General features: G+C 39.8%; 1 protein-coding gene across 3 annotated transcripts in view; it reads right to left on the reverse strand.

Annotated features, from left to right (window-relative positions):
- Window positions 1-2,261: 2,261 nt before the first annotated feature.
- Window positions 2,262-17,069, reverse strand: part of SP1 (Sp1 transcription factor) — a 43,242-nt gene continuing 28,434 nt past the window's right edge. For all 3 annotated transcript variants that reach the window (XM_077869869.1, XM_077869871.1, XM_077869870.1), the window contains exons 4-6: window positions 9,304-9,472; window positions 6,542-6,741; window positions 2,262-6,075 (exon numbers count right to left, since the gene is read on the reverse strand). In XM_077869869.1, the coding sequence (XP_077725995.1) occupies window positions 5,762-6,075; window positions 6,542-6,741; window positions 9,304-9,472 (683 nt within the window). In that variant the 3' untranslated portion in view covers window positions 2,262-5,761. The remainder of the gene's footprint in view (window positions 6,076-6,541; window positions 6,742-9,303; window positions 9,473-17,069) is intronic.

Raw genomic sequence — 17,069 nt, forward strand, 5'->3', positions numbered from 1 at the left:
CCCAGACTGTCAAGATCACAAGAACTTGAAAGACTAAGAAATTGTCACAGATCAGATAAAGTCTGGGGAGACCCACCAATGAAATGCAATGTAGCAGCCCAGAATGCATCCTGGAATGGAAGGAGGACATCAATGGGAAAACTGGTGAAATCCATAAAGCCTGGGGTTTAGCTGATGCAATGTACCAGTGTCAGTTTCTGAGATGTGACAACACGCAATAGTACATTAACAATGGAAAAATTTGAGTAAGGAGTGTATGGGATTCTCTTTGCACTATATTTGCAGCTCTCCTTTAAAGTATTCCAAAATAAAAAGCTTATAAAAAAAAAAAAAAAAAAAAAAAAGGTTGGGACTGCCCCATTCCTCTCGGTCCTCCACATTTCTACGTAGGCATGGCACACTGATCTGGTCATGAAATTGTTTGCCTGGGACTTAAGTGTAGGGGTAACTGCACTGATTAACATGTATGGAAGCACAACAGTGTACCTGGAAACCTTTGTTGGGTACAGTGTATGAAGTTATAACCACATTCTCCCCATTCCCACCCTGTCAACACACCAGAGACATGGCTTTTTTATTAAAAAAACTTTTTTTTAATTGGTTTACAAAGGAGCTACAGACTACATTGAAACTAATCTTTGTACAAAAAGGCCAAAAAAAAAAAAAAAAAAAAAAAAAGCCCCAAAACACCCAGAGACAAAAGGGTAGGGGGAGAGACAAGAAGGAAGATACAAAAGAGCAGGAAGAAACCGAAAGACAAGAGATTAGCATCATACATACACAAGATCAGGTGAGGGGGAAAGAGCAAGAAAGATGAGAGAGCATTTAAAAGTATTTCCCCACACAGCCCTGGTGATAATCGGATTGGAATCAACAACAAACACAGCATGAGAATATTAAGAGGTTTAAAAAGGCAACAGTGGTATGGAGACTGGTTATCGCCAGTGTTGAGAAAGAGAAATAAACTTGTTTTAGGCACCAGAGACTGGAGCACTGCCCCTCCCTCCCAGAGGATGACAGACTGGGTAAGAGGAAGCAGGCCCTGGGGCAGCTGCCATTGGTGTGTGTGAAAAGGGTCTCCTCAGGTCAATCTCAGCATATTTCCCCCATCTTCCCCCAAAGTCTTTGTGCCTAGACTCCAGGTGAGGGCTATAGGATGCCACTGGGAGAAAAAAGGTGAAGACCTGCCCTTGTCCACACTGTTCAAGAGCAGTTGCTGGGAAAGTGGAGGGCTGGGTAGACAAAGCCCATTCCCCTGTGGAGAAGGCACAGTGTAATTCCTGAAGGTGAGATGGAGGAAAACACACACCCCAGGAGAGGTATCAATGGAGTCCTCACCACCTGCAGTTTAACCCCATTTGTTACACTTTTTTTTTTTTTTTTTTTTTTTTTGATACTGAAGGGAGTTGAGGAATAGAACACCACACCTCTTCTCACTTAAAAGGGACAAGGAAGGCTGGGACTGTTTGACAATAAGGAAAGAGGAAAAGGGGACAATGTACTCATTTCTCTCGAATGTGGTAGAGGAAATCTTTCTGGGTTTGGGGAAGTCAAACTGGAAAGATCTAGGGGAGGAATGAAGCTAGGGAATCCCCACCCCCCCTTTTTTTTTCCTTTCCTAGCCTTCACTCTAAGGCAAGTGAGCCAAACTGGGAAGAGGGAGTAGGAATTTAAGCTTAAGGCTGCTTAATATCCTCCTGGGGGCTGGTGTTTAGGGAAGGCAGACAAAGAAAAGAAACAGGTCAACCTCAAAGCTGGTCTGCTCATCCTCCTAGAAGAGGTCTGTACCCCAGGAGGAGAGCCAAGAGAGGCACCAGAGAGAACACAGGCTCCAAAACAAAAGTAATAACCTGCCCATGTTTTATCAGCAGTTTCAAAAGCAATGCTTTCCGGGATTGGAGGAGTGCCATATCCTCCTCCCTTTCCCCAAAACTACTGCTGCCACCTTTCATCCTTGCATATAAGTTACTGGCTCTCTTCTAAGGGAGATGAAACTCTGAGATTTCACATTTCTCTTCCCCACCCCAAGAGGCTACCCAGCTTTGAATAGGGGGAAGGAGAGCTATGCTAAGGGTCCCTCACTTGAGGCAGCTAGACTATCCACATTTCCTTGGTACCGGGATCTCCAAAAATTGTTTGCTTTGATCCCAAGGTCCAAAAGGCATCAGGGTACTTAAAATTGAATGAAAACTCTAAGCGAGTAGCACCAGGGCTCCCCCAAAGCATAACAGGGGCCTGATTAATACCCCCAGAAGAACCCCTCACAAAGTATATAAATTTATTGCGTCCTAGCAAAGATCTGCAGCTTCCAGTATTCACACATTGTGAAGATATTAACAATACAAAATATATTCTGAAAGTCAAACATCTGCAGTTCATAGTGCTTTCTCAGATTTGTTAAAAAAATACAATGCTTAGTTTCCTATATAGGATATACAAAAGCAAAAAATATATATATATATATGTATATAGTAGAAATAAATCAATCAGCCATAGTAATTTACAGCTTTTGTCTCTAACCCTCCCCCAATCATAATCTTTACCCCACACTTCAGTCTATACTTTCTGGGATCAAGGGTTCTATTTATTCTGAATCAGGCTGAGAAATATCCATTAAATTGCATTCTGCATAGCACCCACAAACAGGGTGCCAGCTGGGAGGTCCCTGAAGGAAGATGGTGTGGGTTGTTACTGCTCTGGGTTAAAAGTGAGACAGTCAAATGGCACGCAGATGAATGTGAATAGGCAACCTGAAAGGGCAAGGGAATGAGTGCTTTAATATTACCACTCCTCTGGGCATCCCCTGCCCCACAGGTTTGGTCATTTAAAAAATTTAAATAAAAAAGCAACTCATGAAAAAAATGTTAGAATCAATATGCCTGTCAGTTACATTAATTTCTGCTGGCCAAAATGTTCAGGGAAAGGGATTTTCAGCAATAAGCTCATGACTCAAGGAATGTAGGCTCCTAACTCCCTGTGGAAAAGACTGAGCGGCTCACTGCTGCTGGGAGACAAGAGCAGAAGCTGCTTCAGTTTGGGGGCCAAACAAGATACTGGATCTGGAGCTTCCTTGGTGATAAGGAAAGAGGGTAAGTGGAAAGAACGGATTATGAATTCACTTATAGCAATGTTAATGGAGGGTCGAGGGTAAACCAGCATTCCAACCTAGACAAAATCATCATGAGATAACCTTCTAAACACCTGTAGTCCTCAGCATCATTAAGCTGGTTTATATCAAATAATTTCATACTGGGGAAGATTCCATTCCTTGAAATTCTCTAGCAAAATACTACACACTATGGTGAGTTATCCTGCCCCTTTCTTCCAAAAGATGCCTACATGTACATGATTACAGACATAAAATAACAGGTTCTGAGTTCTGCCTTTCAGTGGGAATAAAGGGTGTGTGATAGGTGGCTGGGCATGGATGATTTTTATTTCAATATTAATTTGATCTGGGGAAAGTTCCTCAAAGTAATTCCTGAGCGTGTTAAAGTCTGCAGAGAAAGGACCAAATGGAGCGAACTACTGTTTAGAATATTAACAGTTATTGTATTTCAGGTTAAACAACAACACAAACTTACCCAGACCCTAATTTGAATAGATTTGGTATAAAATATATAGTAGAATCATAGCATCATCTATTTGTAGTCAAGGTAAAAAGACTTATGAAAGAAACTAGGACTCTGGTATAGTTCTGGATGTTGGTTTCACTTTCAAACACAAAAATAGTTTCTTCTTCAAAAGTGCAGTAGAATATCCCCCATCATTAATTGTAACTAATTTAGCATAAGCAAAGAAATGACCTCAGGAACATACCCAGGTTTAAAGACAGATTTCTAGGTAATGGGCCTGAAAGGCATTTTGAGCTGAATTTGATTTATTTTCCAACAATTTCAAATATAATTTCTCATCTGTGTGTAGATATATACAGGCACAAACACACACTCACACACAGTCATACACAAACACTTCATTTTCTATCAGATCAGGGCAATTTTTTATTGCAGGTCTCTTTTTAGTATAGGCTAACAGAAAACCTATCCCCAACCTAACAGGTTACACACATACACACAGCCATTTCCACACTTCCTCACAGTGAAAAGCTCTCTGACAGGATACCAGAAGGTCAAGAGAGACAACGTTTTAATGGCTGGGCCTTGAGGACAACTCTGGTTGCATTTAAATCTCAGTGCCAAATGCACTAAGAGTTCCCTGCCGCTATAATTTTTGGATCAGTCTCTTCAGGAATCAGGCCATGGAGAAAGCAGGATGGTGTCTCCCGATCTCTCCTATAAACCACAGTGGTAAGACAAGATTTCTTTTTGTTCTGGGCTATCACTCCCATGATCGTGTGCTTCCTTTTCCCTCAGGAACCACCCAAGGAAGAGTTAAGGGAAAAGGTCAAAGAACCTCTGCCTTGCCACTAGTACATGCTCTGGAGTTCTGCGGAATGGAAACCCGAACAGATTCATTGGCTGATGTTCCTTAATAACATGAGAAAGAAACTACTGGGGATGTTCAAAAGAGGAAGTGCATTTCCTTTCAGAATATGACCTCAGAAACCCATACACCAAAGCTCAGAGCTACTTTGGAAGACAGCTGTACAAATGTCCAAATACTCTACTAACTCCTGAACTGGACTACTCTGAGTCACTTCCACTTCTGAGCACATCATTTTCCTATTGAAAGCCCCTAGCTTTTACTTGACCATTTTTGACAATTTATACAAACTGATCCCAGATTATATAACCTTTAAAGGGTCTTTTGTACAATTCCATAGAAAGACGTCTGACTCTTGATGCTTAGAGCAGCTAATGAGGAGAGGTGCCTTGGACTCTCCAGCGCCAAGAGGGTGCCTGCGTCAGTAGTATTTTGAACACTCTCTCCACAGCTAACTCAAGCATCAGCCTGGGCTTCAAGGCTCTCTCCACTCTGCTGCTAGGACCAAGGACCTTAAAAGATTGACAGAAGTGCCTCATCCAGGGATCATTATCAAAACCAAAACATGAAGTGATCAGGTGAGAGAAAGGGAGACAGAAAGGTTGAGTCAAGAAAAGAGTACAAGAAGCTGATCCCAAATAAAAAGACAAAATTAAGAAAAAACATTATGTATGTATATATAAACTAAAAGCAGAGCATATGAACGCTTAATCTGGTGGGAAGCCAAGACAACATCTATAGAAAAGCTTGATGTGTCACAACAAGGCTCAGCCATAGGGAAATAAGGCAATATAAAAAAATGACCAAGGTATTTTTGGTCACAGAATGGTCTCCTTCCTCCTCCCAGCCAACCCCTGCAAATGCATCTCTATATATCTTTTATATATATATATATATATATATATATAATATAGAATCTGTTTTTTTTTTTTGTTAAAAAGTATTTCAATGATCATATATATTTATCAAGGCATGATGGCTTTAGGAAAGGGGGGATCCATCATGGGGGAGCTGAGAAGGGAAATGCAAGAAGGGAAAGCTGGGGAAAGAAGTGTAAGAAACTGTGTGGGGTCAAACAAATGCTCATAAAGGGTGGCACCAACAGAATTTTCAATAACGTTTCTCACTTCAGGAGGTACTGATGATAATAGATGGATGCCAGGACCCCATCTCTTGTATCCCTCCCCCAATTCTTCCCACCACCATGCATTTTAATGCCTCATGGCTCTCTCTCCCACATGTCTCTTGGACCCATGCTACCTTGTATCCCAGGGTTGATGGGTATGGCCCATATGTCTCTGGCCCCGGGTGCCTGATCTCAGAAGCCATTGCCACTGATATTAATGGACTGCAGATCTGCCACCTGCATGACGTTGATGCCACTGTTGGCAAGACGGGCAATACCCTCTGGACAGATGGCCTCCATGGCTACCATATTGGTGGTAATAAGGGCTGAAGGGGTAGCAGTGCCGCTGCCTTCTGAACCTGCCCCACTGTCCAGGGGCAAAGTGCCCACACTCAGGGATACACCTGGGCCTCCCTTCTTATTCTGGTGGGTCTTGATATGCTTTGACAGGTGGTCACTCCTCATGAAGCGCTTGGGACACTCAGGGCAGGCAAATTTCTTCTCACCTTGGTAAAAGAGAAAGAAGACAAGAAATGAACATCTTACGAAGTAGGGTTACCTTGTCCAATTTACTGCTTTCAAACTATATGGGACAGAATATTAGTCTTAGAAGGTAATAAAAACAAGAAAAATCTGGTATCTTTTTCTTTTTGAGAGAGTGGGGGCAGAAAAATAGGTAAAGGTCAAAGAGTACTAGAAAGGAAGGACTACAGTAGAAAAGGTAGGACCGAGAAGAATAATGGGGCCATGGTCCTCCTTTAAAATCCCACTGAAAAATAAAAAAATTAAAATCCCACTGAACACCTAGCTCCTTCCTTCTGAAAGGTTTTCCAGATAAACTCCAATTCGAATCATTTATGTTCCATATATTCACTTTCAAACTTAATTACTCAGAAATTTAATTATTTCATAGATATATTTTGTGTCTTTTTATGCTATTACTATTTCTTTCCTCCCGGGGCTCCTTCTCACCTGTATGTGTGCGTTTGTGTCTTTGTAGTTCATCCGAACGTGTAAAGCGTTTCCCACAGTATGACCAGGTACACATGAATGGCCTCTCGCCTGTATGCCAACGCAAGTGTGCCCGTAGGTGTGAGGTCTTGCCATATACTTTGCCACACCCTTGGATGTGGCAAATGTGCTGTTTCTTTTTGCCGGGATCCCCAGAGCCTCTGAAAATAAGAACACAACTATTCATAATGCATTCTAGAGACAAGAATTAAAGAACCCCAAAATGTTAACATTTATTACCTGACCCACTCAAAACTAACCCAAATTTCTATTTAAAAACAAACACTTCTCTTGGGGCACCTGGTGGGCTCAGTCAATAGAGCAAGCAACTCTTAATCCTGCTGTCATGAGTTCAAGCCCCATGTTGGGGGTGGAGGGAGAGAGGGAAGGAGGGAGGGCAGGCTTCTCTTTAGTACCAAAATATCAATCTTTAGGGGTGCCTGGGTGGCTCAGTCAGTTAAGCATCTGATTCTTGATTTAGGCTCAGGTCATGATCTTGGGGTCATATGACTGAGTCCCATGCTGGGCTCTACGCTCAGCATGGAATATGCTTGAAATTCTCTCTCTCCCTCAACCTTTCCCCTACCCCTGCTCGTACCTCTAAATAAATAAATAAAACAAAGACATAGATCTTTAGTTGATGCTGATTCTTAATACCCCAAATTCAAGTTTTAAATTTTTTCTCTACTGGATATTTACTATTTCCTGTTTTTCTATTCCTTAATCAATTCTGATGTTTGATGTGTGAAGAGATAATTGCTCTCCGGATGACTTGTGAAGTCTGTGAGGCTTCTTGTATTTTTCACAAAGTTTGTCTTAATACAAGCATTTCCTTCCTCCCTCCCTCCCTTCTTTTCCTTTTCTTCTTTCTTCCTTTCTTTTTTCTCTTAAGATTTTATTTATTCATTCATGAGAGACACAAAGAGGGGCAGAGACTCAGGCAGAGGGAGAAGCAGGGAGCCAGATGTAGGACTTGATCCCAGGACCCTAGGATCATGACCTGAGCCAAAGGCAGACGCTCAACTAATGAGCCACCCAGATGCCCCCAAGCATGTTCTTTTTCTTTTTTTCTTCAAGATTTTATTTATCTATTCATGAGAGACACAGAGAGTGAGGCAGAGACACAGGCAGAGGGAGAAGCAGACTCCCTGCAGGGAGCCTAATGATGTGGGACTCGATCCCAAGACCCCAGGATCATGACCTGAGGCCAAAGGCAGATGCTTCAACCAGTGACCCACCCAGGTGCCCCAAAACAAGCATTTTCTATGAGAACTGTGAATATATATTAAAAAAAAAAAAAAGAACTGTGAATATGGTGCTATTTTTGGCTAAGAGCTTATTTAAGGACAAAAGATCTTGCCACCTGAACACCTCATGGAGAACTTTAAAGAAAATATAATGGTTTACAACTATGAACTTATTTTCTAAAATAAAGGTCAAGAGCCAAATGGTAAATATTAAAAGCTGAAAAGCCAGAGCACTATCAGGGACTTCAGTGGAAGAGAAAGATGGGCTAGATAAAAGTTAAAAGAGGAGAATAAAAACCCTAATTTAAGGTAGGGGAGAAAAAAAAAAAAAATATATATATATATATAAAGCAATATATATAGTTCCCCCCTATATAAAGTAATCCCTAAGCTCCTCTCAGAAATCAGTACTGAAATGTTTTTGCCAAACCAATTTGTTCCATGTGTGATCCATTAGTGGGTATTGGGGAGATTTCCAAGAGGGACTTTTCTTGAGTTTTAACAGCAGAGAAAAAAAACCATAACGGAAATGAAATCACATTAGGGGGAAATCAGAGTTTCCTTTGAAAATTTAAATCCACTTTAAGTTTTTTTTTTTTTTTTTTTAAGATTTTATTATTTTTAAGTAATCTCTACACCCAACATGGGGCTTAAACTTACAACCCCAAGATTGGGAGTCACATGCTTCACTGAGTCAGGTACCCCTCAGTGTTTCTGATTCAGATTTTTTTCTGTAATGTAGGGTTGACCTATAAGGAACTTAAATTATATTTGGTTTTGGTGCTTTTCTTTTTGTACTTATTTCTGTTGAGACAAAACTTAGATTTTTTTCCAAAGGCATTAAAAAATCTGTATGACTTTCTATATTCTTTTTCAAAAGCAGTGAGTTGAAGAAAAACAAACTTGGAACTCTCCAGAGATAATACTAAATAAAACCAAAATATTCTACTAATGAGAAATATTTGTCAGAACTTTGTTCTACATGACACATTAGATTCCATGATGGAAGAATTTTCTATCTGGAGTAAGCATGTCTATTTTGAGGGAACATAAACTCTGAAAACCCTTATAATTCTCACACAGCCACTGTAAAAAAAAAAAATAATTACAGTAGGTATGTTTCTTTTTCTTTGCAAGACTATTTTACAAGCAATATTGTTAAAACCATCTCAAAACAGACATATGGTAATAATCATTTGACCACTGGCTCCATCTGATTACCTTATCTCTGGAGAAGGCAGGCACCTATTAAGGCCCAAGGATTTAGAGTAGATGAAAGGATCAGAGCTGGAAACAAAATCCTAATATAACCCAATCAAGTGTACTGTACTATCTCTGGTCCCTTTGCAACACTGCCAAGTCTTAAATGTTTTTAAAAAAAAAAAAAAAAAAAATCAACCCTCTTCTGCTTACCTCCAAATCCATTATTTTTTCTCCTTTATACTCTTAAAACTGGCTTGGTAAGAAACAACTTACCTTCCTTCACTGTCTTTACAGTAGGGGCAGGTGCATGCTTCCCGCCTAGTCCTCCGACCAGCTTGGGGCTGGGGATCTGGGCTGTTTTCCCCTTCTTCTCCACCTGCTGTGTCATCATGTATTCCATCACCACCAGCTCCATGAAGGCCAAGCTGAGCTCCATGATCACCTTAAATTAAGAGAGTAAAAGAAAGAGTCAAGGTGGGAAGTAGAGGAGGTCATCAAGTTGTGGTCACTTGTGATACTTTACATTTACAGCACCATTTCTTCATAGCTTTGAAGCCATATTTACTGATACTGCTATCCATTCTTTAAAAATCTCAGGAACCATTACTGAAAATACAGAGTTAATAAATATGTAAAAATATGGTCAATCTCATTTAAATTTTATTTAAAAAAAATAAATTTTATTTTTTTGAAGGGGAGGGCAGAGTGAGAGAGAGACTCTTAAGCAGGCTCCAAGCCCAGCACAGAGCCCAATGCTATGCTCAATCTCACACCCCTGGGATCATGACCTGAGCTAAAATCAGGAGTCAAACACTTAACCAACTAAGCAACCCGGGCACCTCTAATTTTTTTCTTTTCTTTTTTTTTTTTTTAAGATTTTCTTTTTAAGTAATCTCTATACCCAGTGTGGGCCTCAAACTTATAACCTTGAGTTCAAGAGTCATATGCTCTTCCAATTGAGCCAGCCAGGTACCCCATTCTCATTTAATTTTAATTTTTTAAAAAAATTTACTTATTTATTTATGATTGACATAGAGAGAGACAGAGAGGTGCAGAGACACAGGAGGAGGGAGAAGCAGGCTCCATGCCGGGAGCCCGACATGGGACTCGATCCTGGGACTCCTGAATTGTGCCCCAGGCCAAAGGCAGGCACCAAACCGCTGAGCCACCCAGGGATCCCTCATTTAATTTTTAAAATGCAACTCTTTATAGGGAACTTTCGTAATTTTTCACCTATCAGATCACAAGAAGTTAAATAAAAACCCCACGAAAAGTCAAAACTAAAAAAAAATTTAAAAAAAAAAGGAAAAGAAAAGCCAAAACTCTAATAGTACATAGCATTAGCAAGGGCATGGAGAAATAGGCATTTTTATATATAGGTGGTGATAAATCAGCACATTTTGAAGTCCAATTTGGCAATATTATATTTTTTTCAAAGATTTCATCCAATTATTCATGAGAGACACACACAGAGAGACAGAGAGAGAGAGAGAGAGAGAGAGAGAGAGAGGCAGAGACAGGCAGAAGAAGCAAGCTCCATGCAGGGAGCCTGATGTGGGACTCGATCCTGGGTCTCCAGGATCAGGCTCTGGGCTGAAGGCGACGCTAAACTGTTGAGCCACCCAGGCTGCCCATGGCAATATTATTAAAAATTTAGGGGCAGCCAGCTCAGTTGGTGGAGCACATGACTCTTGATCTCAAGTTCATGAGTTCAAGCCCCATGCTGGGCATAGAGCTTACTTAAAAAAATAAAATTACATTTAAAAAATTTAAACATATATCTTCAAAGTAATTCCACTGTGAATCAACAATATCCTATGGATATATTCATAAATATACAAAATTAAGTGACAATAATATTTTCTATCGCTTTATAACAAAAAACTAGCAACAAATGGTACACATCAGAGTAGTTAAGTAAATTATGATGAACTTATGCAACAGAATACTATACACCCACAAAAAAGAATGAGATAAAGTTACATACTGTTACGGAGTGAGTGGCCAACAAATCTATTCTTCATTCCCAGTGCCAAAATACTATAGAGCCAACCAAATAGAAAGGACTAAAAATAACACTAATTCCAAACTAGAAACAATTGAAACTTCAGAGGTAAAACTTCCAGAAATGAGCAAAAAATTGTACCAAACATTCAGCAGAGGATAGTACATTTATATTATCAATTTTGACACAATAAACAGAGGAAAGAGCTGAGGTCAAAGTTAATTCCGTACAGCCAGCTATATATCCCAGGGAGGTTTTGATTTGGGACTAGATGATTTTCACAATGTTAGAAAAACAAAGAAAATATCAAGCATACATTCTGTCACTTGATGTCATTTACTTTTAAAGATAAAATCTGTATAAAATCACTATAATTGGGACGCCTGGGTGGCTCAGCGGTTGAGCATCTGCCTTTGGCTCAGGGTGTGATCCTGAAGTTCTGGGACCGAGTCCCACATCGGGCTCCCTGCATGGAGCCTGCTTCTTCCTCTGCCTATATCTCTGCCTTGTGCTCTCTCTCTGTGTCTCTCATGAATAAATAAATAAAACCTTTTAAAAAATCACTATAATTTCTGTTCTGGTTAAAATAGATAAATGCTACAAAGCTCTAGGTCAGTGTTCTTCAAACTTTCTAAACTTGTAGCACACAGTAAAATATATATTTGACCTGTGACCTAGTACATGGATACATAATTGAAACAAAAGTTTCACAAAGAATGCTTACCCTTTATAATAAGAGTATTCTGAAATTTGCTGGGCTCTATTTAATTTTTTTTTCCTTAAATCTGGTCATGACCCAGTATACTGATCTTATGAGTACTAATAGGTCACACTTAACATTTTCAAACACTTCTCTAGGTCGGTGAACAGACTTTTTTTTTTTTTTTTAAAGAATCTTCAAGCAGACTTTTTTTTTTTTTTTAATTTTTATTTATTTATGATAGTCACACACACAGAGAGAGAGAGAGAGAGAGAGGCAGAGACATAGGCAGAGGGAGAAGCAGGCTCCATGCACCGAGAGCCCGATGTGGGATTCGATCCCGGGTCTCCAGGATCGCGCCCTGGGCCAAAGGCAGGCGCGCTAAACCGCTGCGCCACCCAGGGATCCCAGACTTTTTAAATATTTTATTTATTAAGATTTATCATGAGACAGAGAGAGAGGCAGAGACACAGGCAAAGGGAGAAGCAGGCTCCATGCGGGTAGCCTGATGCAGGACTCGATCCTGGGAGCCTGCGATCACGACCTGAGCCGAAGGCAGATGCTCAACTGCTGAGCCACTCAAGTGCCCCAGAAGTAATGTTTTAAAGGAATAGATAACATATCCTCAAGTTTTCAAAGCATCTACTAAACAATAAGTATTCACCTATGAAAGTATCTCGTAAAAAAGTCGATGACTCTATCCATACTTAAGATTTCTGTAAGTGGAGATTGGTCTGCTTTGTTTTTATCTGTTGTATAAAGGAACAAACAGTATCTACAAATCTCAGCTCTTGGTTTTACTTCTGTACCTAATCTCCACTCTACTCAGTGCATCAACATAATTCTGAGTTACTATACCTAATAATAAGCTCTCTTCATGATTTCCTTCTCATTCTACCACTTTTTTTTAAAGATTTTTTATTTTTTATTTATTCATGAGAGACACAGAGTGAGAGAGAGAGAGGCAGAGACACAGGCAGAGGGAGAAGCAGGCCCCATGCAGGGAGCCCGATGTGGGACTCGATCCCGGGTCTCCAGGATCACACCCCGCCTGCAGGCGGCACTAAACCGCTGCGCCACCAGGGCTGCCCTCACTCTGCCACTTTTATTTTTTTTATTTTTTATTTTTTTTTAATTTTTATTTATTTATGATAGTCACACACACACACACACACACACACACACACACACACAGAGGCAGAGACACAGGCAGAGGGAGAAGCAGGCTCCATGCACCGGGAGCCCGACATGGGATTCGATCCCAGGTCTCCAGGATCGCGCCGTGGGCCAAAGGCAGGCGCCAAACAGCTGCGCCACCCAGGGATCCCCACTCTGCCACTTTTAAAAAAGATTTACTTGAGAGAAGGAAAGAGAGTGGGAGGGGCAGAGGGGCAGAGGGGCAGCTTTTTGTTTTTTAAAAGCTTTTTGTTTTTTTATTTGTTTGAGAGAGAGAGAGAGCGAGCGAGCACATGCACAAGCTGGAGGAGAAGCACAGGGAGAGAAAGCAGCAGAATCCCAGCTGAGCAAGGAGCCAGACACTGTGAGGCCGAATCCCAGGACCCTAGGATCATGACCTGAGCTGAAGGCAGGCATTTAACAGATTAAGCCACCCGGGTGCCCCAGAGGGAGTCTTAAGCAGACTCCCTGCTGAGTGTGGAGCCCTACATGGGACTCAATTTCAGGACCCTGAGATCATGACCCAAGTGGAAACCAAGATTCCAATGCTTAATCAACTGCACCACCCAGGTGCCCCTCACTCTACCACTTCCAAGCACCAGCTGATGGCATTAAAATATATTGGAAAATACACAAACAAACAAACAAATAAATAGGAATGTTTCAAGATTTTCATGATATTGGCAGAGCTAAACTAGAAGGATGGGAGTACAGGGTTAAGAACAGGTTTTGGAGTTGGACAGCTGTAGACAGGACTCCCTGCAAGAGTCATTTGATTAGCTTTCTGACAGGGAGCCAGTTAAAACTTCTCTAGTTATCAGTTTCTCCCTTAGTAAAAACCGGGATGAAATATTATTCATCTCATAAAATTACTGTGAAAAACAAATGAAGTAATACATAAGGTGCTTAGCATAGTATCTGTCATAACATTTAACACAGTACAGCCAATATTATTAGGAAATTATCTTGTGGGCAAACCATAATGAGAAATCATGGAATAAGATATACACTGCTATTTTAATCAATGCCTTAAAAACCAAATGTGAAACTGAGAGGAAGCTCCCCATAATGGGGATGGATAATTTCTCCTCTTGAAATTGAAATAAGCCCAAAAAAGCTCAACAGGTAAGCAGAATGCTATTAATATCACCAGTGGTTACCTATCAAAAATTAACTTCAGAAGAGAAATTTATGAAACTGTAGATCCAGCTATCTACAATAGGTTTCAGAAACAAAGTAAAACCATGGTCCATACAATCAAATTATCTTTGATGTACTTTCCAAACTACCCTTCCTCCATTAAAATCAAAGAAGCAATTTATTGAACCCTAAAGTTCCCCCGTCCCAATCAATTGGAAAGAAGCAAATTTTTCTCCATTTTATTGAAACATAAGTGTAGGGACACCTGGGTGGCTCAGCGGGGTTGAGCGTCTGCCTTTGGCTCAGGGCCTGATCCCAGAGTTCTGGGACCAAGTCCTGCATTGGGCTCCCCACAGGGAGCCTGCTTCTCCCTCTGCCGGTGTCTCTGCCTCTCTCTCTGTCTCTCATGAATGAATACATAAGATCTTTTTTTTTTAATAAATAAAATCTTAAAAAAAGAGAAACATAAGTGTAATATTCAGGATATGGCATGAGTCAGTAAAAAGTGAAACAAAGAAATACTTAGATAGTAGAACACTGTAAAACCTTATCTCTAAGCCTCTTTCAAATTCTTACAAAATGGACAGTTAAAACTAGTATTTTCCTCGACCCCTAATATGATTTCAAAGGATTTTTTTTAAATATGAAAACTGGAAATGGGGTTAATTAAATAAAAGGAGTTTCATTTAATAAAATGAGGGATGAAATGCCAACAAAGCATCAACATCAGACCAGAATCTGTTTCCAGCCTCTTTTAATAACAGTTTTAGAAAAAGAACAGTTTTATCTTAAAATGTGGCATTGGTTAAGCAATGAAATAAATTAAAGATTTTCCTTTCCATGATGAAAATAACAAGTAAACCAAAGGCACACTTTAATGACAGTCTCGCCCAGCCCAGTGGTTGCCTCTAGCCATCAGTTATAGAAATAGCTATGGTAGTTAACACACTTTTTCAGTTTCTTCAAAGGGAAGACGTGTGCTGAAGTCATGAACTTTTAAGACCACCATGATAAATCAAATATACTATTCTCTGAGAAAAAACGTGGGCAATACTAAAATAAGATGAAATGAGAAACTCTTCAAGAATTTTCTTTTTTTTTTTCTTCAAGAATTTTCAAAAGGGTAGTTCCCATACACTCCTCTATTCATCTGGTCTCTGGAATGATTTTGAGAACACTATGTTCATTCGTTCGTTGTTTATTTTAAGATTTTATTTATTTATTCATTAGAGACAGAGACAGAGAGAATGAGAGAGAGAGAGAGAGACAGGCAGAGACACAAGCAGAGAGAGAAGAAGGCTCCATGCAGGGAGCCCGACGTGGGACTCGATCCCGGGGCCAAAGGCAGGCGCTAAACCGCTGAGCCACCCAGGGATCCCCGAGAACACCATGTTCTTTAATTCAGTAAATATTTTTTTTTTTATTTTTTTATTTTTTTTTATTTTTTTTTTATTTATTTTTATTGGTGTTCAATTTACTAACATACAGAATAACACCCAGTGCCCATCACCCATTCACTCCCACCCCCCGCCCTCCTCCCCTTCTACCACCCCTAGTTCGTTTCCCAGAGTTAGCAGTCTTTACGTTCTGTCTCCCTTTCTGATATTTCCCACACATTTCTTCTCCCTTCCCTTATTTTCCCTTTCACTATTATTTATATTCCCCAAATGAATGAGAACATATAATGTTTGTCCTTCTCCAACTGACTTACTTCACTCAGCTAATTCAGTAAATATTAACACAGTATAACTGATTTTCAAAACTATACCTATATTAAGCACAGAGTTTTCTGAACATATTTCATTTTACACAATAGATTTAATCCAAAGAGTTGTATCTCAGTCCAGAAAGTGTTTGTGTGTTCAGCCACATTCAAACAGAATACTGGTAACACATCACTTAGTGTGAGGGATGGATATCAGGTCTGGAATACAGACCTAAATCAAGAAATAAAAGAGAAGCAGATATTTCATAATTCAACGTACTTTTTCAGAATAATAATTCTATTAATCTAGTTTCCATATCCAATGAATCAGAAGTAGCAAATCAGAGAGAAAGGAAGAGAAGGATTATACTTTTTTTTTTAAAGATTTTTTTTTTTATGGTTTTATTTATTTATTCATAGAGACAGAGAGAGAGAGAGAGGGGCAGAGATACGAGCAGAGGGAGAAGCAGGCTCCACGCAGAGAGCCTGACGTGGGACTCGATCCTGCGTCTCCAGGATCACGGCCTGGGCTGCAGGCGGCGCTAAACCGCTGCGCCACCGGGGCTGCCCCAGGATTATACTTTTAATGGCAGAAAAGCTGACAACTGGGAGTAATAAACTGTAATACCAAAAAATACATATAGATGGCCTCCAAATTCATCCCTATCTTGACTACTTGATTATGCCTGAGATACAGTTTTACATAAGAGATAAAATAAATGTTTGATTCTGTCGATTACTAGTTTCTAAAATAATTAATTTCCTAGAATCCTTGCAGAATCACTAAGGACTCCTCCTTTTCTTAAAAATCAAATTTATTGGGGTGCCTAAAAGCTCAGTTAGAAGAGCATGCAATTCAAACTCAGGGTGGTGAGTTCAAGCTCCACGTTGAGTGCAGAGATTACTTATTTAAAAAAAAAAAATCAAGTTTATTAAGATGTAATTTACACACAGTAAAAATTCACCCAATTAATAAGTTTAGACCAGGATTCTCAACTAGGGCCATTGTGCTTCCCAGGAGACATCTGATAATATATGAAAACATTTTTGATGGTCACATCTAACATCTACTGCTGCTGAACATTCTACAATGCACAAGACAACCTTCTCCTCCCCCTAAATGAAGAATTATCTGGTTCAAAATATTAATGTGGCTAAGGTTGAGAAACCATGGTTTATATAAATGTATAAGGTAAGTAGTATAATCACTTAATACAATCAAGATATAGAGTATTTCTACCATCTCAAATAGTTCCCTCATACCCCTCTGCAGTCAGTCCTTTGTTGTTGTTTTTTTCCTTTGTTTTTTTTTT

This window comes from Canis aureus, chromosome 25 (assembly GCF_053574225.1).
Source record: "Canis aureus isolate CA01 chromosome 25, VMU_Caureus_v.1.0, whole genome shotgun sequence".
Taxonomy (NCBI): Eukaryota; Metazoa; Chordata; class Mammalia; order Carnivora; family Canidae; genus Canis; species Canis aureus.